The sequence below is a fragment of the Lipotes vexillifer genome, unplaced genomic scaffold, assembly GCF_000442215.2.
Source record: "Lipotes vexillifer unplaced genomic scaffold, Lipotes_vexillifer_v1.1 scaffold395, whole genome shotgun sequence".
NCBI classification, from domain to species: domain Eukaryota; kingdom Metazoa; phylum Chordata; class Mammalia; order Artiodactyla; family Lipotidae; genus Lipotes; species Lipotes vexillifer.
In genome coordinates this window covers 6,682,606-6,706,084 of record NW_006797390.1, presented here as the reverse complement: position 1 = coordinate 6,706,084, position 23,479 = coordinate 6,682,606, and the positions used below count along the sequence as shown (strand labels likewise).

Here is a 23,479-nt window from a genome sequence, read left to right as displayed (position 1 = left end):
TCCCCTTTCCTTTTCTATTGCTATTCAAGTCCACATCCATTCTATCGTGGAAGCTTTCCCTTAGAGGGTGACCACACACGTACCAGGGAGCCCACAGAGCCACCAAATTTTATAAACGGTAAAGAAGAGAAGCAAGAGTCTTAGAAGTTCCTGGGAAATACTCTAGCCCTGAAACCAAGGACTTCAGCAGACTACCAGTCACGAATGCTCAAGTCGCAGGTCAGAGGTTAGGGCCTGGTTGAGAGCCCGGGCTCACCTGTAACCTGGTGATTGCTTTTTACCTCTCCTGGACTGCTCCTGTTCTTTTCATTATTCATATTCCTCTTTTCTCTCTAAACTAGATCCTGATCTGATGACTGATGTTTAGGAAGAATGAGGAAACGTTGCATAAATACTTTTCCCTTTGTTGCTGATAATTATTCAGTCTTTCACCGGTTTAGTCCTGTAACAACTCTGATAGGGATTATGATTACTACTTTACAAATAAGGTCTGGAGAATGAAAGTGACTTGTACAAGAGCATACGGCAAAAACTTGAACTCAAGTGTTGTTTTGTCTCCAGTGTTTCACACCAAGTCACGTCGTAGTGGAAGACAGGGAGGTCAGTTGGTTCTAACCAAGCTCCACAGCAGTCATTTGATGATGGGCTCGTCGAGTTACTTACAAGGAGGCAGAAGAGTCTGTTTACGTTCTGGTCAGAGGCGTGCGGGTAGTCATGGTGCCTCTGCGTCCATCCCCAAGTGCTCACCTTCTCCCCTTCCTCCAGGTCATCAAGCGAGAGGGCACAGGCACGGAGATGCCCATGATCGGGGACCGAGTCTCTGTCCACTACACGGGCTGGCTGATTGATGGCACCAAGTTTGACTCCAGCCTGGACCGCAAGGACAGATTCTCCTTCGACCTGGGGAAAGGTGGGCATGGTTAGCGGGCTGGTGGGATCGGGGTGTGTGAGCTGTCACAAGCAGAAACAGTATTCTCAGGAGTTCAAAAAGGAAGGGTTTGTTACAATCTTAATTTTTTCTTTTTCTTTTTTGTTTCCACTGTCCTGAAACTATGTTGATTTTTTTTTTTTTTTTTTATTTCCTTGTTGCGTCAGATCTTAGTTGTGGCAGGTGGGCTCCTTAGTTGCAGCTCACCGGCTCCTTAGTTGTGGCATGCGAACTCTTAGTTGCGACATGCATGTGGGATCTAGTTCGAGGACCAGGGATCGAACCAAGGCCCCCTGAATTGGGAGCTCCGAGTCTTAACCACTGCGCCACCAGGGAAGTCCTGGAACTATATTAATTTTTATCTCTCATTCCCCTGATCACCTCTGAACGCCTTGCTTCCTCTTCAAGGATGGACTGCCTTGTTTTCTTGAACCCCTTTGTTCCAGAGTTGAGTGGTTTGTTTTGTTTTGTTTCTTTAAAGTGGTCTGCAAGCAGGTTTTCTACCTTCCTGGTCCCATTTCTAAAGAGTGTCCAGCTTCCCCTTGGGCATGGGACAGTAAGTCTCTGGGGCCACTGTTTGAACTCAGAGTCAGATCCCTGCCAAGGAGAACCTGTTTGTTTTCTTTCCTTTCTTCCTTTTTTTTTTTTTTTTTTTTTTTGCAGTACACGGGCATCTCACTGTTGAGACCTCTCCGGCTGCGGAGCACAGGCTCCGGACGCGCAGGCTCAGCAGCCATGGCACACGGGCACAGTTGCTCCGTGGCATGTGGTATCCTCCCAGACCGGGGCACGAACTTTTTTTTTTTTTTTTTAATAAATTTATTTATTTATTTTTTGCTGTGTTGGGTTTTTGTTGCTGTGCGCAGGCTTTCTCTAGTTGCGGTGGTGTGTGTGCTTCTCATTGCTGTGGCTTCTCTTGTTGCAAAGCACAGGCTTCAGTAGTTGTGGCACGTGGGCTCAGTAGTTGTGTCTCGTGGGTTCTAGAGCGCGGGCTCAGTAGTTGTGGTACACGGGCTTAGTTGCTCCGCGGCATGGGGGATCTTCCCGGACCAGGGCTCGAACCAGTGTCCTCTGCATTGGCAGCAGGATTCTTAACCACTACGCCACCAGAGAAGTCCCGATCTGTTTGTTTTCTGTACCTACAGGGGAGGTCATCAAGGCTTGGGATATTGCTGTAGCGACCATGAAGGTGGGGGAAGTGTGCCACATCACCTGCAAGCCAGAATACGCCTACGGTTCCGCGGGCAGCCCTCCCAAGATCCCTTCCAATGCCACGCTTGTGTTCGAGGTGAGTGGCCACAGAGAGCAAAGGCAAAGAGCCAGCCTTGTCTCAGCCCAGGGCCTGGCTGCCCTCCAGCGCACTTCCTGCCTCTCGGAGACAACGTAGCGAAGGCTGAGGGCCTGCCCTCGGGGGAAGGGGAGGAATGGAGAGAGCGGCTAGCTTTGCCATGCATGTAACCTGCTGCGGCCAGAAAGTGGTCGGTGATGAGGGTTCAGGTGGGAAGAGGTAGCCACGCACCCCTTTTCAGACTTGAAGCAGCAGGGTGAGGGCTTGAGGCCTGTTTATCTCTAGAGCGGTGCCTAGAGGAGATGGGTCCTAACTGAAAGGAATTAGGAGGTCATAACCTACATAGAGTGGTGACTGACGGCAGAGAATATTGGCGCTCTGGAGATGATAGGAGGGGAGAGATGCCCACTGTGTGGGTTGGGGGCGGGGAGGAAAACCTTTGCCGAGGAGCTGGAACTTGACCGTGTTCAGACTTGAAGATGGTTGAGCTCTACCGAGTGGATGCCGGGAGAACGTTGGGAAGGCTGGTGAGAGGTGTTGGGTGCTGACCCCCGTCGGGCCGAGCTTGTCCAGTAGCTGGGTTGGGGCTGTCTGGAGAGCACACTTACGGGAGTAGCGAGCACACAGAGTGATCTCCTGAGGTGAAATGAAGCCCTGCGGCCTGCCCGCGTCTGCCAAAGCTGAGCCAGGGCAGCTCCCGGGAACCTCGCAAAACTGCTACTTGGGCCACTCCCGCTGGCGCTGCCCTCGTGGTCAGACCTGCTCTGGCATCTACTAGGGACTCTTCCGAGGGAGAGAGGAGCTGTGACCCCTTGCACCTTGTCCCACAGGTGGAGTTGTTTGAGTTCAAGGGAGAGGACCTGACGGACGAAGAAGATGGCGGAATCATCAGGAGAATCCGGGCTCGGGGGGAAGGCCACGCCAAGCCCAACGATGGCGCCCTCGTGGAGGGTGAGGCGGGGCAGGGTGGGGTTTCGGTCAGGTTCTGGTGTGCATGCCCTGGGTCACCGGTCCCTGTAGTACCCTTCTCTGTGAAGTGAGGGGCTGAACCACATCCTCTTGACACTCCTCCACGTCTGAGAACGCCAGAGGGCGTTTGGGGAGCAGGAAGTGACGAGGCAGTGGGGGTGGCTGTGGCGGCATCCTTCCTCAGTCTCCTGCCTGCTTACGCCCCTGGTACGTCGCCTGTCTTTCACGCCAGTTGCGCTGGAAGGGTACTACAAGGACCAGATCTTTGACCGCCGGGAGCTCCGCTTTGAGGTCGGCGAGGGGGAGAGCGTGGATCTGCCTTGTGGGCTGGAGAAAGCCATTCAGCGCATGGAAAAAGGAGAACATTCCATCGTGTATCTCAAGCCCAGGTGAGGTACACTTTGGCCCAGGTGTGGCAGTCTGTAGAACAGGTGGGTGGACCAAGGTCAGATCTACTCGTCCACACTGAGTTGTGTAGCCGGCCCTTTGCACGCCTCCCCTGCGTGCGGTCACTGTGCCCTGGGCACCCTGCACACACGCCATCACGATCTCCTTGAATCCAAAGCTGATGTTTTCAGTCATGCTGCTACAGCTTCCCTTTTCTAGTGACATCAAGATTTTCATCTTTTGTTCATTCAGTCATTAAGTGTATTTATTGAAACACACCTACTGCGTGGCGGACACAGTGCTGAAGATCCTTAGTTATTCAGAGACACTGTTGCCGCCACCTAGTGATTCATTGCTCTGTGGGGTACCATTTAAATTAGTAATCGTGCCCGTGTGTGATGTGAGTATTAGAAAGATTTGTAATGTGCTAAGTAAGAGCCCAAGGAATTGTGTGAAAGGGTCAGGGAAGGTTTTGCCAAGCAGGAAACATCTGAACCAAGACCGAAGCGATGAGGAGGTACTTTGCAGGAAACAGGAAGCCCTTTCAGTGTGGAGCAGGTTAAGTGCTGCTGAGATGACCTAGCGTTTTCCTGCCCCACAGCTATGCTTTTGGCAGCGTTGGGAAGGAAAAGTTCCAGATCCCACCAAATGCTGATCTGAAGTATGAGGTACAGCTCAAGAGTTTTGAGAAGGTGAGTTTGTTCAAGGTCTTCCCCACCCTGGACGTGACTCCCTGGGGTGGCTGACAACTTTGTTTCTCCCCTGGGGTACGGCAGGCCAAGGAGTCCTGGGAGATGAGTTCAGAGGAGAAGCTGGAGCAGAGCACTATAGCGAAGGAGCGGGGCACCATGCACTTCAAGGTGAGCCTGCCGCGTGGCCCTGAGCGCGCTCCCGAGGAGTGGACAGGTCGGCACCTGCAGCTGTCACCAAGTGGATCCGAGCTGCCTGGTCGAGCCGGTGGTAGGGGTTGGGCGGGGCGGGACTTTCTCACGCCTGTGGGCCACCGGTGTCCACAGGGTATGACAGCTTGGGGCCACCGCAGCTGTGCCGGGCGCCTGAGCCTCCCTCCCATTCCAGGAAGGCAAGTACAAGCAAGCCCTGCTGCAGTACAGGAAGATTGTGTCCTGGCTGGAATTCGAGTCGAGTTTCTCTAACGAGGACGCACAGAAGGCGCAGGCCCTTCGGCTGGCCTCCCACCTCAACCTGGCCATGTGTCATCTGAAGCTGCAAGCCTTCTCGGCTGCCATTGAAAACTGTAATAAGGTGAGAGAGCGAGGGCAGTGTTCACGCGCAGGCTTGGGCGGGCTGCTGGCGTGTCTGGAACTTGTCCGCAGTGACTAGGGCAGAGGTAGCAGGACGGAGCCGTGGGGCTCTCAGGTGCAGGCCCAGAGGCAGGGCTGTGGGAAGCAAGTGGCTTGGCCTTAGTGGTCAGAGGCAGTGGCGCAGCGGTGGGCAGAAACACTGGATGGAAGGACTGGCTCCGTGTTCTCTCTTCCCTGGCTCTTTGCCTCTCCCTCCTATGCACCCACTTTAGTCTAAAGAGATGGACTTCCCTGGCAGTCCAGTGGTTAAGACTGTGCTTCCACTGCAGGGGGCACAGGTTCCATCCCTGATCGGGGAACTAAGCCATGTGGCACGGCCAAAAAAAAAAGCATGTTAGTGTCACAGGTTCTTGTCTTTCGTCTAAAGACCTGTCTTCCCTGTCTGCCTCTTGGACTAAATGAGGTGCCTTCCTAGACCTTGGTCCTTTCCGTGTGGTGCCCAAGGCTCGTTCTTCCTGGGGTGGGGCCCCGTCCTGCTGAGGGCTGCCTCGGGAACCCAGTGCTGGCCAGAGAAGCTGCAGGATCTGAGGTCTTGCTGCTGCGTGCTCCCTGTGTCTCAGGCCCTGGAACTGGACAGCAACAACGAGAAGGGCCTTTTCCGCCGGGGAGAGGCGCACCTGGCGGTGAACGACTTTGACTTGGCACGGGCTGATTTCCAGAAGCTCCTGCAGCTCTACCCGAGCAACAAAGCCGCCAAGGCCCAGCTGGCTGTGTGCCAGCAGCGGATCCGCAAGCAGCTGGAACGGGAGAAGCAGCTCTACGCCAACATGTTTGAGAGGCTGGCTGGGGAGCAGAGCAAGGTGAGGGCGGGGGCGGTTAGCGGGGACAGCGACAGAGGCACCCCTTCGTGCCCAGCCCAGCCCGGGCGGGCCCTTTGGGCCTGTGCCTATCTGTGCCGACCCTGGAAGCCTGGAGCAGCAGCCCGGGTCCCCCGCCCCCGTCTGGCCCCCTGTGTGTCAGGAGTTGGCTGCTCTGATGGTCTTTCCAGTCTACGTTCTCTGTGCCTGTTTAAAACTCAGGTTTCCGAAACTGAGGTTTAAATAGGTAACGCATGTACATGGTTAAGTTCAGACTGCACAGAAGGTGTAGTGAAAGGCTCCCTCCCCCACCCAGTGTGCTGGCGGGACAGACAGTGATCCCTGACGACAGGCAGCGGGCTCTGCCTACTACTTTGTGCATCGTGCTTTCTTCACGTCATACCTGGAAGCTTATTTTACATCAACGTGTGAAAGAGCTTTCACGTTCTTTCTTAGGCTCACGTAGTCTTCCACTGTGTGGATGTACCATATCTTACTTACCCAGGTCCCTATTTCTTAGTCTCCCAGTGTTCTAAACCTGCACTAATGGAAATATAATGCAGATTATATTTGGAACTTTAAATTTTCTAATAGCTGTGTTTAAAAAAAAAATAGGTGAAATTAATTTTAATATTTAATTCACCCAAGGTATCTAAATATTGCAACATGTAATTTTTTAATTGCATTTTTAATTTTTTTCAGATTAAGCCTTCAAAATCCAATGTGTATTTTATACTTAAATTGTTTTGAACTAGCTGTATTTAAAGTGTTCAGTAGGCACATATGGTAGTAGCTGCCATAGACAAGTAGAGTTTTATACAGTGTTGCAATAAAGTGAATTCATAATTTTGTACATGAGCAGGTGTATCTTGAAGTCGTACATGGAAAGGGAATTGCTGTGTCCCTATAATTCTGTTAGCAGTTAGTATTTTTTTTTTAACTTGGGCATGAGTATTTCTGGGTACAGACGACACCTGGTGTCAGTGTGTGCTAGGTGATCACTTGGGTGCAGGCAGGTGAGAGTGGGGATGTGGGTAAGAGTCACCTTTACCGTCGGGGGGCAAATGAGAACTGGAATTCACCCCCTTCCCCTCTCCCTTCTTGCAGGCCAAGGCCACGGCTGCGGGAAACCAGCCTGCTGACACGGAGATGAAGGAAGAGCAGAAGAACGATGTGGCAGGGGGCCAGCCTCAGGTGGAGGCGGAAGCTTAGCCCCGCCCAGCCCTGCTCCCGGCTGCCTGCCCCCTCCTCCCTACCCTACTCCACCCTGTTAGTTTTGTAAAAACTGAAGAACTTTGAGTGAATTAGACCTTTATTTTTCTATCGGGTTCGATGGTGGCTTTGGGGGAAGGGGGAAAGGAGCAGGCTGGGGGACTGAGGTCGGGGGGGTCATTTTAGGTAGTGTCACCCCCTTCCCTTCCCCCATTCCACGTGAACGAATGTCCCTCCACACGCACACTCACGAGAACGTTATTTATTTTGCTTCCTCTGTCTTCTCTGTCCGTCTTTCAGGTGGTAGAAGGGGGCATGCGGTAGGGATGTGAGGTCTGATGAGAAGGCGGGGTGGAGGGGGGACCCCTGGACAGCCCCTTCCCCCCCCAGTTCCTCCTCGCGGACGTGGGTGCTAGGGGCGTGGGAAGCACTGCTGTGCCTGTTACCTCTCCTTTCCTCGCCCCAGGTGGTGTGGCTGATGCTACCTTCTGGTGTGGTGACCCCCCCTGTGCCCCCTCCCGTCAGTGTCCCTCCTCAGCCAGGCGTGTCCCACCCCCTCAGCCTCTTCCCTGCACTTGCTGAAGGTACAGGCTCGCCTCAAGTTCTGTGCTTGAGCAATAAAGTGGAAACAATAAAACCTGGGTGTTGGGCAGCCCTTTGTGTTTGGCCTCGGAGGGGGGGCATGGGCGGCTACACCAGGGGGCAAAACTAAGAGAGTCGCCCACCCTGAGCAGGGCCTCCTGCGCACCACACGGGCTGTGGTGGGGCCTGCGCTCGAAGCCTGCCCGTGGGTCTCCCACACTCCTCCCCCCAGCAGCCTGGCAGGTTTTTAGGAGCTCTGGTTTTTCTTCCCTAACACTTGAGAAAAGGAAAATATATAAACATCTGAACTGCACTGGGACCAAGCGACTGAGTTTGCTTTGAGGTTAGATTTGTCTACTTCTGCCCAACTGATCCAGTAGAAAGTTCAAGCTGTCTTGGTTTCCTAACAAAGTGAAACCCCTGGTGTCACCCACGCCTGTCGCCCTTTACACAAGGGAAGAGGGAAGAACAGTCATCTGGCAGCCCCTCAGGCCTACTGTCCGGCTTTCTTCTTGGCCTTAATGGGGAAAAGCTTATGCTTTTTCCTCACCATGCTTTGACCCCTGGCTTCTATAGCATTCTGGGGCCCTGGGAGAGAAGCCAAGGGGGCATGAGTGAATCATGCTGAGCCTTGGACGATCTTGACTGCAGGCCAGAGCCTGTGTCTATGCCCTTCTCCCTTGTCTGTGTGGGCTGTCTAGCCCTTTCTGCCCAGTGATATGGTTAGCCTGCCCCACCACATGCCTGTACATTTCCTTCCAGAAGAAATTTCTCTATACTTTCACTGTGGAAGATTAATTTCTGTGAAAAAGTTCAAGTCGTACAGCATGGCTGGTGCTAGAGCCAGAACTAAAATTTGGGTGTTCTTTTCTCCCAGTGCCACTGCTTGCTCTCTCCTGGGTTCACATCATAGCCCTGGGCTTAGGGTTTGTGTCTGGGTCTGTTTGGTATTTCAGGATTAGACTTGCCCCTGCAGCCCATGATAATAGCTAACCCTCACTAAGCACTTTAGATGTAAACCCAGCCTCACACAGATTAACTTAAACCCTTGTAACTATCCTACAAAAAAGGTATTGCCCCAGATGAGGAAACCAAGGGTCAGAACTTAAATGGAAAGATGATCTGCCTGGAATGTGAGATGACCTCTTGAACAAATCCAAACTGCCCTGAGGTTCATGTGACCTTAGGCAAGTTGAGCCTCTTTGCTCATCTGCAAAAATGGAGATGGACAAAAAGAATGCCTGAGATTCCCTCCACCTCTGGATGCTTCTGTAGGATTCCAAGAATTTGAAACATAGTGAAAAAAAAAACCCAAAACCATAACTGCACTTCTGTAGAACCCTGGAAACTGGACAAGCCTTGGTTTATGTACCATTAAAACTGTCTCCTGGGCTTCCCTGGTGGTGCAGTGGTTGAGAATCTGCCTGCTAATGCAGGGGACACGGGTTTGAGCCCTGGTCTGGGAGGATCCCACATGCCGCGGAGCAACTAGGCCTGTGAGCCACAACTACTGAGCCTGCGCGTCTGGAGCCTGTGCTCCGCAACAAGAGAGGCAGCGATAGTGAGAGGCCCGCGCTTGCCACAACTAGAGAAAGCCCTCGCACAGAAACGAAGACGCAATACAGCAAAAATTAAGAGTTAGGACTTCAACATATTCATTAAAAAAAAAAAATGTTTTAGTACAGTGGCCAGAGGTCTTTAAGGTTAAAAATAAATGCACTACCTACTCCACTCTGCTCAGGGTCGGGCGCAAGTGTATTTCCCAGTCACACCCTCCTCACCAACACAAATCTTTCCATATGCAGAGAATGTGTGGAGTAAAGAGAAACAGTGGCAACCAGAACTGAGCTGTTCCTGCAGACTACCACGTGGTCTCTGGAAGATCTTAAATGGGGTTTATCTTGTCCTAGTGCTGGTCCAAACGTCAAGTTCTATAGATTTTTATCTCTCGGGTATTTGCAGTCCCTGTTCCAGCAGCCCTTTCCCAGCATCCCCACGTGTCCCGACCCCGTCCGCCTGTCCCGTGAAAGGCTCCCCCGCATTCCCGTGTGTGCCCCTGCGGCTCAACGTGTGCTGCGTCCCAGTCGAATCCCTCCGACCACTGAAGCGCTGACTGCGCCTTCCCAGCCCGTTTGGGCTGCAGGTCACACCCCGCGGGCCTGGGCCAGCCTGCCGTCCCAGCATCGGTGCACTGGACTCCACCAGCCACACCGGTCTGAGTGAGAGGGTGAACTGTGAATCTCATTTCAGTTGGAGACATAACACGTGGAAGATATTTTAGGCAGGACTAGTAACAGGTAAGTCCCTTTTTAGGAAACGATGGCTTGGAAATAGAGAAACAGTGGAACCTTCGATGCCTTATTCCTTCTGTCTTAAAGGCCAACCTTCCCGGTCCCAAACCAGCACTCCTCAAAGCCTTGGAACCCTTAGGTTGAAAGGACAGTGGGCTTAGGGCAGTGCTGAAAAAAAGCCAATGCAAGTGTGAGAAGACATTCTTGTCCTCCTTCTGGAAATCGTTATTGCTGACTTTACGGCTGCAGTTCCCCAGCTGCTTGCCAACCTCGTATAACTCGGATGCACCAACTATCCTTAATTATAAAACACAACAAAACCTTATTTAGCACGTAATGAGCACTCAGTATACCACTTTGGGGGGCAAAGTGAGAACGTGAAAGATTCACAAAGTGGTTCTAGGGACGAATGATCAAGAAAAAGCAGTGCCTTAGTGAACTGAGAGTTCCTTGACTAGAATAGAGGACCAGCCATACCTGTCCCCCAACCGGAGACAAGCATGTTCCCTTCAGATCTCCAGTCTCCGGTTCCATGGTTAGAAGTGCCTCACACATAAAATGGTTACGTTTGTATTTTTTTTTTTTTATTGAGGTGAAATTCACATGGTTTTAACCATTTAAAGCAAACAATTCCGTGGCCTTTAGTCCGGTCACAATGTTGCACAAGCACCACCTCTAGCCGCTTCTGAAATATTTTCACTGCCCTTGGCTTTTCAAGCCCATGTCCTGATGTTTGGGCTTCGGTGACAAGAACGACTGTCCATGCTTCAGTTAATGGCCAGTAGAGTCCTGAACAGGCAACAGCTCTGACGGGTTCTGATGGGGGCGGGGGGGGGGGAAACGACACGCAAGTGCAGTGGACTCTGAATGACCATCTCGCTCAGAGCAGGGCCCACACTGCTGTTCTGCCTAACAGCTAGGTCAGGCAAGTGTGAGGAACAGCTTTCTGCACCTCACGACCTCTAGAATCTTCAGCATGCTAAGGTGCACTGTGAATCTCACTTGCGGAAGTCTCACTCTGAGCCCATTGGAAGCTCTGGCCCCGCCCTCAGGATGGTGAGTGGCTCTGGGCCTCACATGCAGAAAGAGATTCATTTCAAGGTCCTGTCTCTCCCCTGGGCACCCTAGGCCGACACCCTGAACAGGACCACCTTGTCTACTCGTGCAGAAAGAGGGGAACAAAGAACCTCCCCAGAAACACTTTCTGCTTAACACACCTCCCCTTCCCCTGCCATTCGAAGGTTTCTACTGAAGCTATTGTTCGGCTACACCCACACAAACACCGTATCCAAGTCATCTAACCAGGATGACCGCCTGGTTAGGCAGTGCTGGGGAGGAAGCCAAAATCCACGCTGAGAGAGCGCCTGGCCTAAATGAGACGAGCTCTAGATAGTGCCGCTGGAGACCCGCCAACCATCTCACTAAAAAGGGCCAACAACAGGGGTCTCCTTGCGGAGCCAGGGCTCTGTCTGCATGGCTCTGCCATGCCTGGGCCTGTGTTCCACTCACTGGGACAGTAACGTTCACTGCAGTTAAAGTCACTGGCGCAGCGGGGAGAGGCATGGGGCAGGGGGGCTTGATTCTCGCCATGTTTCTCGGAGACCTATCTTTCCTTCCTTTCTAACTTTGTTTGGCCCCCTTGACAAAAGCCAAAAGGCACTGTATCCAAGTTGCAATCATAATGACATGACCTTCATGAAATGACAAACACAGAGCAAACAAAAACAGGCACCTGGCACAGGAAGGTCAAGAACAAGAAGCCCAAGTTATGAGGAGGGTAAACCGAGGCACGGTGGGCGCTGGGTCAGGGTCCCATTTCAGAGAGCTGGGGCAGGCCAGGGCCCTGGGTGGCAGGAGCAAGGTGATCCTCATCTACTTTGTCCTGGATTATTAATTACTTTATTTTACTATTTCATTCACAGGGCTGGGAAAAGAGAAAACAATGGAGTCATACATACAGTGAAAAGAAACAATTCAGAACTAAATAAGTTTACACTTATTAGAGAGAAACATTTTAAAACTGGTTGTTTTTCCACCCCTTAACCCTAGTATGAAGCTTAGGGTTTGAGCCAGGATGAGAGAACAGAGATGTGGTAGTGCAGTACAAGGCAGCATGCAACTCCTCCGTAAGTAGATGGATTTAAAGCACCAGGTACACACATGTGACCCAGAGCCTTGGAATGGACCTGGCCAGCCCCACAATACACCACAAGAAACAGAAACCTAAGGGTACCTACAGTCCCCAGCGTCTGTCCAGACTATCTCCTCTTTGCCGTTCTGACCTACTGCTTCCTGTTCTCATCTTATCTGGCCATGAGAGCCACAGGATCTCTAGGGGTAGGGGTGCTGTGGCTCTCGTGGCCATCCCCTCCCCAGCTGTCACTTGTAAAGCACGTTGCACGTATGTTATTTCATGTAATTAGTGCAACCACCCTGTGACCTTGTCTCCTTATTCCAGTTTTTTGGATGAATAATCGGGTTCAGCAAGATAAAGCAACAAGGCAGAAAATGATGGAGGTGGGACTCAAACCAGAATTGTTTGAGCCAAAACCCCACGTCCTTCCTGTCATTGACTGCCAGAGTTCCTAGCAAAGTCCTCAGGCTAGAAATCACGGTCCCCTCCCCGGCCCCAGACAAAAAGGTCCTGCCCTCCAGGGCCTTCTCCCACTATATTCAGATGTAGAAAGTAGGCCAGCCCTGATCCAACATCCCCAGGTGAGGTAGACGTCCTTATTTTTACAATGTTGACTCCTGAAAGACCAACGTGTAGATCAGTCTTGGGCCTGCAAACCTAAACCTAAAAATATACTGAACACCTGTAGAATCTCACAAATAATACTTTTGATATCCTGATTGATGAGGCCCAAAGAAAGGCTGCACTGGATTCAACATGGAAGGTTTCCCCCTGAGGCCAGCCTTGATGGTGATGTCCCATTTACGCTACGGAGGGGGGCCCCCGAGGGAGGGAAGCAAGAGCTTTGTGCTGGGGGCGCCAGAGCAGACCCAGAATCCCAGCGACCCCGATTTCTAGCCTGAGGACTTTGCTAGGAACTCTGGCAGTCAATGACAGAAAGGACGTGGGGTTTTGGCTCAAACAATTATGGTTTGCGCCCCACCTCCATCACTTTCTGCCTTGTTGCTTTATCTTGCTGAACCCGTTTATTCATCCAAAAAACTGGAATAAGGAGACAAGGTCACAGGGTGGTTGCACTATTTACATGAAACAATAATTGTGCAATGTGCTTTACAAGTGAGTTTCAAACTTTTACCCACAGAGCACACCCACCGTGGGACAAAAAAATATTTTTTTGATAAGCCGGTATATGCACGTATAAATATATACAATTGAAACAAAGGTTTCACAAAAATAATACTTACCTTACTACTCGAGATTACTTGGCATTTTCTATTCGATTTCGTTTTTTAAAAAGCTGGTCCGATTCACTACCCTCATTTCAAGACTCATAATGGGGAGCTACGCAGTTTTTTTTTAAACACTGTTGGAAACCACACAGTCATCGGTTATTACGATTATTATGATTCTCAGGGATGGTCTGACGGCTGGGAATCTTCACTGCCAGGGCAACAAAGGACAAGGTCAAGGTTATTAGGTCAAGGCCGCGAAAGCCCCGTTGCCGAGGAAACGGCTTGGCCAGGCCAGCGTCGGCGGACCAGGGCGCGCAGAGCCTGCGGAGAAGAGGAATGGCCCGAGGCCCTGTCACTCAGCCCCGCCCCCACGCCAGACGCGCCCGGAAGGCCCGCCTCCTCTCTGAGGTTAAGCGAGGAAGGCAGCGATTGGAGGCGCAGGGGGTGACGTAAGCTTCCGCTGTGGGTGGGTTTCCGCTCGGGCAGCCGTCGGGAGGGGCTCGGGGAACACTTAGCGGGGCTCCCCGGTCCCTGAGCCCTGGGAGCTGCGATGAGGTCGGTTAGCTACGTACAGCGCGTGGCCCTGGAGTTCAGCGGAAGCCTCTTCCCACACGCCATCTGCCTCGGAGACGTCGATAACGACACGGTAAGTGCATGCGCTCTAGAGAGACGCAGCCCGTCTGCGACCGCGGGGTGGGGCGGGGTGGGGCGGAGCGGGGCGGAGGAGGCCGCCCGCGGCGGCGTGTGCGTGCTGCGAGTGCGTACGGTGTGGGCGTAGACGGCGTGCGTTGCACGGCGGGCGGTGCGGGCTGGATCGGGAAGGGCTGTGTGGGCGGCTCGGGTACCCGGCATCCTGGCTGGATTGGGCTCCAGTGTCCTTCTAGGGACTCGCGTACCGGGTGCACTGCCTGGTCAGTCACTTGTTCCCAAGAGGAGCCAGTGAACTGTGGTGGCCGAGTTCCCAGGTCCTCCGGGGCTGCCTTCCCTTTCAGAGCGTCGGAAGTAGGCTAAGAGCGCGCGTGCGGCTCCTGCGGGAGCACCTTCCGCACCGCCCGTCTCGGCCCGGCCCACCGGACTGCTCTCGGCGCTTGGCCGGGGCGTCTCCGCCCGGCGGGCCCACCTCGGTTGAGTTACTGGCTCAGTGCCCATGTCCCTTTCCTCCCCCGGCGGTCCTTCCTTTTCTCGTCGGTTAAGTGACTTAATACAGGTAGAGCAGGTAGAACCGTGTCTGGCACTCGGTTAACGCTCAGGACACGTTAGCGTCGTCGGAAGCGTTTGATTATGGGCCAAGGGCTCTGCTGCGTTCTGGGAATTCAAAAGCCCCAGCCCACAGGTAGCTCATCGTGGGGCGGGGGAAGGGTGATAGAAGAATAGGGAAATGTAGTGAGGCCCATGGATTACAAGATGTAAAGGGTTCTGGGGTGAAGCATCCAAGGGAACGGTGGCCGTTGATGGTGTGGGACACTTTTTTCCATAATCTCAGTTTCATATGAAAAGCTGACAGAGAAAGGAAGTGCGCTCTTTCTGTGACCTGCGTCCGCCTTCTAGAGACTGTCTCCCCACTAGTGTCGCCAGGCTTCCGTGGGGCCCTCGAGGGTGTGTATGCAAAGCACATGGTTGCTCTCCTCTCCTACCCTCTGCCCCCGTCGCTTCTCTGCCTCCCTCACATCTCATCGTCACCTCCCTAACTTGTCTGTGCTCTCTTCCCAGGGAAAAAAAATTCGGGCTAAAACGTCCCCACCACTCACCCCCAACCCCGCCCTCAGCCTCCTTTGCGCTGTGATGGAAAAAGTATTTTATGAGGCCTCTTGGCTCTATCCTGTCTAGGGAGGGAAAAGTTATTCCCATAAATTTGTGTTATGTTTTCTGGGCTCTATCGTTTCTTCATATGCTCAGCAGTATAATTTTATGAGACAATCAAGGGAGGCATTTTAAAATAGTACATTAACAAAGTGACGTTAGATGTGCATCATTTTCTATTTTACCTGATTGTTTAAAAGGGCACACGTGCCTTTTTTCCCTAGCTTCACAGGGTCAGCTTTTTTTGGCAATTGTACTTTTTTAAGTGAATTGCACACTCAGTTCTGCAATATTAGGTATATCACACTACTTTTTTGGGGGGGAGGGGAGGCGTGGGTGTGCCATGAAGCTTGTGGGATCTTAGCTCCCCCCGACCAGGGATTGAACCTGGGCCTCGGCAGTGAGAGCGTGGAGTCCTAACCACTGGACCGCCAGGGAATTCCCTACCTCTTTTTTTTTTTAAACCTTAGTTGTAAGCACTGTAAGCTCTGTAAGGATAGGAATTTTTAAAACTTTTTTTCACTGCTGTATTCCCAATACTTAGAATAGTGCCTGGGACATAGTAGGCACTCAGTAAATGTTTGTTGAATAAATGAGGGTTGTTATTAAAGGCAAATGTCATTATGTATCTCAAAGCAATTTGAAGGGTTTTGCCTGTTATTAATAAATATAATTGAAAGAAGGGCAAGTAGGTGAGATAGTTGGCTACTAATCAGGTGTGGTACACTCAGCCTGCATGAATATGGATAGAAATTTTGTTAGTGGTTCTCCAGGGGCCAGCCTTTGGAGATTTGGGGCAGGAAAAATACTTATTTCATCCCATTAAACCAGTAACCTAAAGTTATTTGCGAGTAATTTATTTCCTGCTAAGTCAGAGGGAGAAGCCAGGGATAGAATACACACCCTCGAGAACCCCACAGAGCCAGTGGGGAGATGGTGTCTAGAAGGGGGACGCAGGTCACAGAGAGAGCACACTTCCTTTCTCTGGTAGCATTTCTGACTGAAGGTGTACTCTGCAGCCGGGGTTCTTTAGTGTCACTGAGTAACCTCCAGAGGCCAGAGCCAGGATGGACCACAGAGGAGCAGAAGTGCTGGGGAGCAGATGGACGACCCCGGAAGTGTGCTCATCCAGGTCGCCTACTGAGTTGTATCTACTCACTCACTGCACTCACCACACTGTTTTACAATTTTATTCCGTCGTCGGTGCCCTTGTTAAACTGAGGTCCTTCTCAGCAGTTGTGCAACTGTGGATCTGTGGCATTTGTCTTTGGGCCCCTAACGAGTTGTTCAGCTTTCCCTGAAAACTCAAGGGTTGACTGGGCATTCTCTTTCATTCTGATTTTTCTTTGTTTGTTAAAAAAAAAAAAATCTTTAATTTGTCATTAAGTAAACATTTATCGAGGGCCTACTATGGACTGTGGCATTTATTGAATGAATGTATAGAAAAAGAGTGAATTGTGTGAAAGATGCTAAGATCCCCAAGCCTTGGAGGCATTTAACTGGAAGCTGAAAACCCCCTGTTATTCTTGCTATTTGTCAGTCACCTTTCTAGATGCTTCCCTCCGTTAGCTCGGTTCTCACGGCAACCTTATGAGGTGGATAGTCTTGTGATCCTCGTTTTATAGATGAAAAGATTCAGGCATAGCGGGTTGGATTCAAATTCAGGCAGCTGCACTCGGAGCTCTGCGCTATTCAGCCTTTCTCCTGTGTGTCTGCAGAAGTCCTCCAGGGTGCAGAGGGTTTGATGTAAATAGATAAACTTGTTTTATGCCTCTAATATCTAATGTGCCCACCAGAAACTGCCGTAACTATTAAAATATAATAAATGTAAGCTTCAAATCATTATTAATAAACCCCAATTTGTTTCTCATTTTTTCTTACTGTTGATCTGTTATGTCTTTGTTGCCTTTAAAATTAAATCTCTTGAGAATCTAATTTTCACTCTGAGGACGGGAAAGGGTGTTAGATGTCCCCCCAAGAAGGAATCATGAAAGTATTTCTGGAAATGGCATTTGGAGCCAGCTGGCTATCATCGTTATCCCCTTGAAAGGGCGGCCAGCCTTTGAGGAACCACTGGGAAATGGGGAGCCCACATGTAAACGGTGAAGAGGCTCCAGACCCTCCTGGGAGCTTAGCCACCACTAGGGGGCACCAGAGGCCCAGAGCTGGGATGCTGCCCCTCCGGCACCTCCACCAACTGTGTTCACTCAGACGCACCAACGTCGAAAGGCCTTGCCAGGGGAGGGAGGACCCCAGAGCTGACGTTGTCTTTATTTGGCCCCTGATTAAATATGAGCTCTGAAGTTCAGTTCTCCAAAGGTTACGTATTTCGGGTCGTTTTCCTAACGTGTCCCATGCATAAGGGCAAATGAGAAACGCCGAAAGCAGGCGTTTGGGGCATTGAGCTATTCAGACGTCAGACTTCTCTGAGACGGAGCACAGATTCTGTACTGGCCCGTCTCTAACCTGCCCTGCCCTCAACACACACATACCCCTAACTGGAGATAAAGAACCTGGGAGACTGTGACTGTGTTGGTCTCGAAATCTTGTTAATAAAGTTGATGAACATACAGGTTGAGGTCTTGTGACTTCCGCCGAGGGCCCAGTCGAGAAGGGCTTGAGTGGCTCAGCGGGACCCCAGCCTAACCCTCTCTTCTCTCTCCATTTGAAGTTAAATGAACTGGTGGTGGGAGACACCAGTGGAAAGCTGTCCGTGTATAAGAACGATGACAGCCGGCCGTGGCTCACCTGCTCCTGCCAGGGAATGGTCAGTATTCAGCTCCCTGGGTCTCCAGGGGGAAGGGACCCCTCCTGCCCAGGGACTGTCGAGGCTGAGCCCCACGCATGAGCTCCCCAGCGTGTCCGAGGTCGCCAGCTACTGGTTAAGGGTTCATTTGAATCGGAGGGAAGCCCCCAGGCTTCCCAGGTGTCATGCGCACACACAGCCGGGCTGGTTTTCATTTTATGTGGTGGAATGACTCCCTTAGATCTTCGTGGATCTGCTGAGGTTGTCTGATCGTACGAAGTGTAGTAGAAAATGGGGGCAATCATTTGAATACGCCTAGAAGTATGACAGTCCGGCTCTATTGATGTAGTTTTTGTTTTGTTTAAGCCCAACTTGTCTTCACTACCCCAGGTCCTTATACTGCTGTCTGGCGAACTGGACCCAGAGCACAGTAACGGGATTAGTCCGGCCTCTCGATGTGGGGCGTGCGCAGGAGTTTTCAGTGAATGACGGTGATGAGAAGCCCGCTCCGTGCTTCACAGAGGTTAGGGAGCACTGGGGACCCTTAGCGTGTCCCCCTGAGCCTCTCTTTCTTCTTTTGCAGCTCACGTGCGTCGGGGTTGGAGATGTGTGTAATAAAGGAAAGGTAGGAAGCCCAGGGCGCTGCGGGTTTCCCTCAGCTCATCCCCGACTCTGTGCTCTGACAGCCAGCCCCCTCCTCTACCTCTGTCTCTCCCAGAACCTGGTGGTGGCCGTGAGTGCCGAGGGCTGGTTTCACTTGTGTGACCTTACGCCCTCTAAGGCCCTGGATGCTTCTGGGCACCACGAGACCCTCGGCGGGGAGGAGCAGCGCCCAGTCTTCAAGCAGCACATCCCCGCCAACACCAAGGTCATGCTGATCAGCGACATCGGTGGGCATGGCTGTCTTTGCGGGCAGCCAGGGAATAGGAGTCAAGGGGCAACAGAGCAGATCTCGAGGGAGCCAGGGGTCTCGTCAGTGTTTCTTTGGGCAGTTGTCATGCATTTAACGCCAGGCTGCTGAGCTCCCGTTATAAACCAGGCATCGTTCCAGGCACTGGGATTGCAATAGTGAATAAAACAGACAAAAGTCACTGCCCTCTTGGACCTTTACTAGGAAGGGACAGAAAATAAACACTAGCAATGTGGTAAGAGAATTAAATAGTATATTCGAAAGTAGTAAGTATCGTGAAGGAGGTCACCCACGGAAAGGGGCTGGAGGGTGTTGAGGTGGAGTTGGCTGTTCTAAGTGGAGTTGTCAGGGGAGTCCCTGCCGAGAAGGGGACAGCTGATCAACAACTCAAGGTTGCAAGAGAGTGAGCCGCTTGGATATGGGGCTGGTGCTTGGGCCAGAGGCTGTCTCAAAGGTGCTGGTAGGGATGTGGGTGCATCAGGGCACTCGAGTCGTGTACCCGGGGGAAGAAGTGACAGGCCCTGCGAGGCAGCTGTGTGGCTCTGGGTGCAAGGGCAGGCCGGGGAGCGGGTGCCTGGCTCAAGGGGTGACGTGGCAGCTCGGCAGGTGGGCCTGAGGTCGAACCTGATAAAAAGTGCCAGTGGCGGTGGTGCTAGAGGGGCGGGGAGGAGGGCGTGCTTGTAGGACCTCAGCTGGCGAAGACGGGTTTGGCTCCAAACTCGTCTCATTTTCTGGATCCACAGATGGCGATGGCTGTTGCGAGCTGGTGGTGGGTTACACAGACCGCGTAGTCCGGGCTTTCCGCTGGGAGGACCTGGGCGATGGCACCGAGCATCTGACAGGGCAGCTGGTGTCTCTCAAGAAGTGGATGCTGGAGGGTCAGGTGACAGGCTGAGCATGGGGGCCACAGCCCAGGAGCAGGACGGGCCTCCCTCCTGGAGGGGGCTTGTGGGAGAACAGGCGGGGATTGGGGCTCAGGGTGGGAAGGAGGGAAAACCACCTTGTTGACAGAGACCCAAAGGAGATCACTTCGAATCAGGGTCTTAGGGGAGATGGCCAGTAACAGGCCGACAGGAAGGAACATCGCGCTAAGAATTAGGGATGTGACGGTGGGTGTGTCGCATCGGGATCCGCACCGCGGGATCGCAGGTGCTCCCTGTGGAGAGGGTGGCACCAGCAGGAGCCCCGTGGACCCTGCACTTCCCCCTGCTGCTCTGCCCTGGAAGGCTGAGGACATGTCCCAGGGCCTCTGCCCACCCCCGTCCTCTGCAGGCTTTCCCCTTTCTCTCGCCAGCAGCTCCCTTAAGCCCCCATTCTCTGGTGCAGGTGGACAGTCTCTCGGTGACTCCAGGGCCCCTGGGTCTTCCTGAGCTAATGGTATCTCAGCCAGGCTGTGCTTACGCGATTCTGCTGTGTACCTGGAACACAGACCCTGGGCCGCCTCCCACCTCTGAGGGGCCCGAGGAGGGCACTAGGTAAGGGGGGTGGGCCTGTTGACGGTGGGGTGCCTGGCAGCGAGGTGGGCGCCCACAGCCGTGGATGGGTCTGTGGTTGGAGCAGCATCAGCTGGGTCCCGGCACAAGCACCTCTGCCCCGTTAAGGAAGATTATTTTCGGGACCCAGGGAATCCTGACCCTAACGCAGCAACTGGAAGAGGTTCTGAGATTCCAGCCTGGCAGCTCCGCCCCTCTCTCTCGACTTGCCCACTGGCCCAGGTTGGGGTGGGCGATAGGTCTTCCAGCTGATTCACGTCCTGGAAGCTCGCACGGAGATGGGGCCCACACGGGTCTGGAGAGCCAAGCTCTGTTGGGCTGCCACTTAGCCGCCCTCCCCCACCACAGGGAGACCCCCGCTGCCCGAGACGTTGTGCTGCACCAGACGTCTGGCCGCATCCACAACAAGAACGTCTCCACTCACCTCATCGGCAACATCAAGCGAGGTGGGGCGGGGCGGGGCGGGAGATGCAGGGGTGAAGCGGGGAGGGGAGGTACAGCCTTGCCTTTCGCGTTTCCTGCTTCTGGTCCTTCTACCGCCCCTCCCCCTCCCCCCGCAGGCCGCAGCCCCAAGAGTGGCGCCTCGGGCCTCTTTGCCCTCTGCACCCTGGATGGTGAGTCCCTCGGGTCAGCCGTGGGCCGTGCAGGGTGGGCAGTGGTGTGCCCTGGGTCTGCGCAGGGTTTCTGCCCGCAGCCCGGCCGCCTCTCCCCGCAGGGACACTGAAGCTCACGGAGGAGGCGGACAAGCTGCTGTGGTCGGTGCAGGTGGACCACCAGCTCTTCGCTCTCGAGAAACTGGACGTCACGGTGAGTGGGGGCCCGTAGGGGGCCATTCTCCCTCCTCAGCCGACTCCGCCTTTACCTCAAGGCTCCCTAGACAGGCCTGGCCCCCCGAGCGCCCCCCACTCCACGGGCTCAGCGCTCTTCTCTTTGCCTCTGGGGAGGCTCCCGTTTCAGCAGAGCCGATGGCTCCAAAGAGAAGCAGCTTGTTCTTAGGGTCCAGAAGTGAGCTGCTCGCCCATCTGCGGACGTCACACACGAGTGTGTGTTCACCAGAGCTGTGGCCCCTGGGTCGGCAGGTGGGGCTGCGCTGATGCGGCTGTTGTGCCTGCTTGAGGGTCTGGGAGAAGAGGCGTGAGGCTCTGAGGTCAGGTCAGGACAGGCCCGGCTTTGAGACCCAGTTCTGCCACCTCCGGGCCGGGTGGCCTTGGGCGAGTGAGTTTGTTTCTGTAAGCTGGCAGTTCCTCAATATAAAATGGGAGTGACGTTGCCTACTTCTTAGGGTTGTCGCGAGCACTCTGGGGGGGTGGCTCATTCAGCAGCCAGGTGCCGGGAGATGTTCGGTGAGAAACGCAGGGGGGTTGCCTTCCCTGCTCTTTGTCACCTGGAGCCGAGTCCACAGCTCCCGTAATTTCATACACCCGGTCAGGAAGCCTTTCTAAAACAGCTCCTGGGGACTTCCCTGCTGGCGCAGTGGTTAGAAATCTGCCTGCCAAAGCCGGGCACACAGGTTCAAGCCCTGGTCTGGGAAGATCCCAGGTGCTGCGGAGCAGCTAAGCCCGTGCACCACAGCTACTGAGCCTGCGCTCTAGAGCTCGCAAGCCACAGCTACTGAAGCCCGCGCGCCTAGAGCCCGTGCTTCACAAAGAGAGAAGCCACCGCAGTGAGAAGCCCGCGCACCACAGTGAAGAGTAGCCCCCGCTCGCCGCAACTAGAGAGAAAGCATGCGCGCAGCAACAAAAACACAACGCGGCAAAAAATAAATAAATTGAAAAAATAAAAATAAAATAAAACGGCTCCTGGCCACCCCTGCATCCCGGTCTCTGGCCTCTTTCAGGGCAACGGGCACGAGGAGGTGGTCGCCTGTGCCTGGGATGGACAGACGTACATCATTGATCACAACCGCACCGTCGTGCGCTTCCAGGTGGACGAGAACGTCCGCGCCTTCTGTGCAGGTGGGACCCTGCCCCGCACCCCTTGCTAAGCACACCTGTGCCCCTCGCTTCCACTCTCACTGCGGCCCCCGATGCAAGTCTTTGTAAACAAACGAGTTCTTCAGCTCTTCGGTTAGAGGGTGTGAGTGGGTACCAGATTTTTGCCGTCTTTACAGTTTGAACTAAGAAGAGATAAAAGACAGTGAGGTGTCTATCTTTGGATATTTTAAAGGATCAGATATGGGGGGCGGGTTCAGAAAAAAAAAAAGAGTCGGATGAGTTCTTGTCTGCCTGCTGTGTGGAGATATGGGAAAGTTCCTCCCCATCTGAACGTGTCAGGACTCTGTGAAGACTGTTCTCCAAGTTCTGTTCTCTTAGTTCCAAATCGGGGACCTTGGGAAGCAGCGTTAACTCCTTTGGGGGTGTCTCTGGTCACTGAAATGGTAACACTTGAACGACGCGCTGGTGCCGCATTCCAGTGACCTGGGAAGAGGGGTCACCACCCAAGAGAAGCCGCCCCGCGTTACCCTGGGGCTGTCACGGAGATGGGAAACCAGCACATGTCACCTCCTAGGACACTGTCCTGCCTGGGCTTTGTTACTGTGGTTTTCCGTATCTGGAATGGGCCAGATATTTTACGTTTTACCTGCTTTACTGAGTTCCCAACAAGGAAGAAATAGAAAGAGGGCCTTTAGTTTTCTACTTGGCATCCACGGGTGGGTAGAAACTGCTGACACGAATGCCGCCCGCGCCGGGAATAAGCCTCCCCGACCTTTTTCTCCTACCCCCGCCACCCCTCCCCCAGGCCTGTACGCCTGCAAAGGGGGCTGCAACAGCCCCTGCCTCGTGTACGTCACCTTCAATCAGAAGATCTACGTGTACTGGGAGGTGCAGCTGGAGCGGATGGAGTCCACCAACCTGCTCAAAGTGCTAGAGGCTGAGCCGGAGTTCTGGGGGCTGCTACGGGAGCTGGGGGTGGGTGAGTCCTGGGGGCGGGGCTGCTGCGGGAGCTGGGGGTGGGTGAGTCCTGGGGGCGGGGCTGCTGAGGGAGGCCACGTCCCAGCAGACCCACCAGCCCCTCTTGCCCACAGACCCTGACGACCTCCCCGCCGCCCGGGCCCTGCTTCATCAAACCCTCTACCATCCGGATGGGCCACCACAGTGTGCCTCCCCAGGCCTCCGGGATCCCTCCTAGCTGGACCGGCCATCTTGGCTGAACGGGACCCTTCTGAACCTCCCCATCCCGCAAGCTGTCCACGGTATTTGCAAGACAGGAAGTGCACATTATAGAGGAAGGATGGCAGCAACCCTAGGGGGACTGTGAACTGTAGACCTCATGGTCTTTCTGGTGAAGGAGGAGACGAGTTGCTCCTCTGCCCCTTTCCTTGAGTGCCTCGCCCGTCACACCGGTAGGCACTGCCCCCTCCCCAGAGCTCCCCACTCTTGTTGTGTGG

The 23,479-nt window shown here is 53.5% G+C and overlaps 2 protein-coding genes across 3 annotated transcripts in view; both read left to right on the top strand.

Moving 5' to 3' along the window:
* Window positions 1-7,014, top strand: part of FKBP4 (FKBP prolyl isomerase 4) — an 8,284-nt gene extending 1,270 nt beyond the window's left edge. The window contains exons 2-10 of one of the 2 annotated variants that reach the window (XM_007469461.1): window positions 766-910; window positions 2,074-2,216; window positions 3,047-3,167; window positions 3,418-3,574; window positions 4,174-4,264; window positions 4,349-4,432; window positions 4,650-4,835; window positions 5,455-5,694; window positions 6,799-7,014. In XM_007469461.1, coding sequence (XP_007469523.1) covers window positions 766-910; window positions 2,074-2,216; window positions 3,047-3,167; window positions 3,418-3,574; window positions 4,174-4,264; window positions 4,349-4,432; window positions 4,650-4,835; window positions 5,455-5,694; window positions 6,799-6,903 — 1,272 coding nt within the window. In that variant the 3' untranslated portion in view covers window positions 6,904-7,014. The remainder of the gene's footprint in view (window positions 1-765; window positions 911-2,073; window positions 2,217-3,046; window positions 3,168-3,417; window positions 3,575-4,173; window positions 4,265-4,348; window positions 4,433-4,649; window positions 4,836-5,454; window positions 5,695-6,798) is intronic. The other variant, XM_007469462.1, reaches the window with a different exon arrangement.
* Window positions 7,015-13,557: 6,543 nt separating this feature from the next.
* On the top strand, window positions 13,558-23,220 carry ITFG2 (integrin alpha FG-GAP repeat containing 2). Its single transcript, XM_007469460.1, has 12 exons — window positions 13,558-13,788; window positions 17,614-17,709; window positions 18,272-18,313; window positions 18,407-18,578; window positions 19,342-19,481; window positions 19,925-20,073; window positions 20,440-20,537; window positions 20,652-20,705; window positions 20,807-20,898; window positions 21,929-22,046; window positions 22,831-23,004; window positions 23,117-23,220. Exons 1-12 carry the CDS (start codon window positions 13,693-13,695, stop codon window positions 23,218-23,220), a joined length of 1,335 nt encoding a protein of 444 aa, XP_007469522.1. The 5' UTR covers window positions 13,558-13,692.
* Window positions 23,221-23,479: the final 259 nt, after the last annotated feature.

What these genes read in the sequence shown, in the direction of transcription:
- ITFG2 (XM_007469460.1), top strand. Translation starts at nt 13,693, where the DNA reads ATGAGGTCGGTTAGCTACGTACAGCGCGTGGCCCTGGAGTTCAGCGGA. An exon ending in AGTGGATGCTGGAGGGTCAG is followed by an intron (nt 19,482 to 19,924) that starts GTGACAGGCTGA and finishes TCTCTGGTGCAG; the next exon opens with GTGGACAGTCTCTCGGTGAC. An exon ending in TCGAGAAACTGGACGTCACG is followed by an intron (nt 20,899 to 21,928) that starts GTGAGTGGGGGC and finishes GGCCTCTTTCAG; the next exon opens with GGCAACGGGCACGAGGAGGT.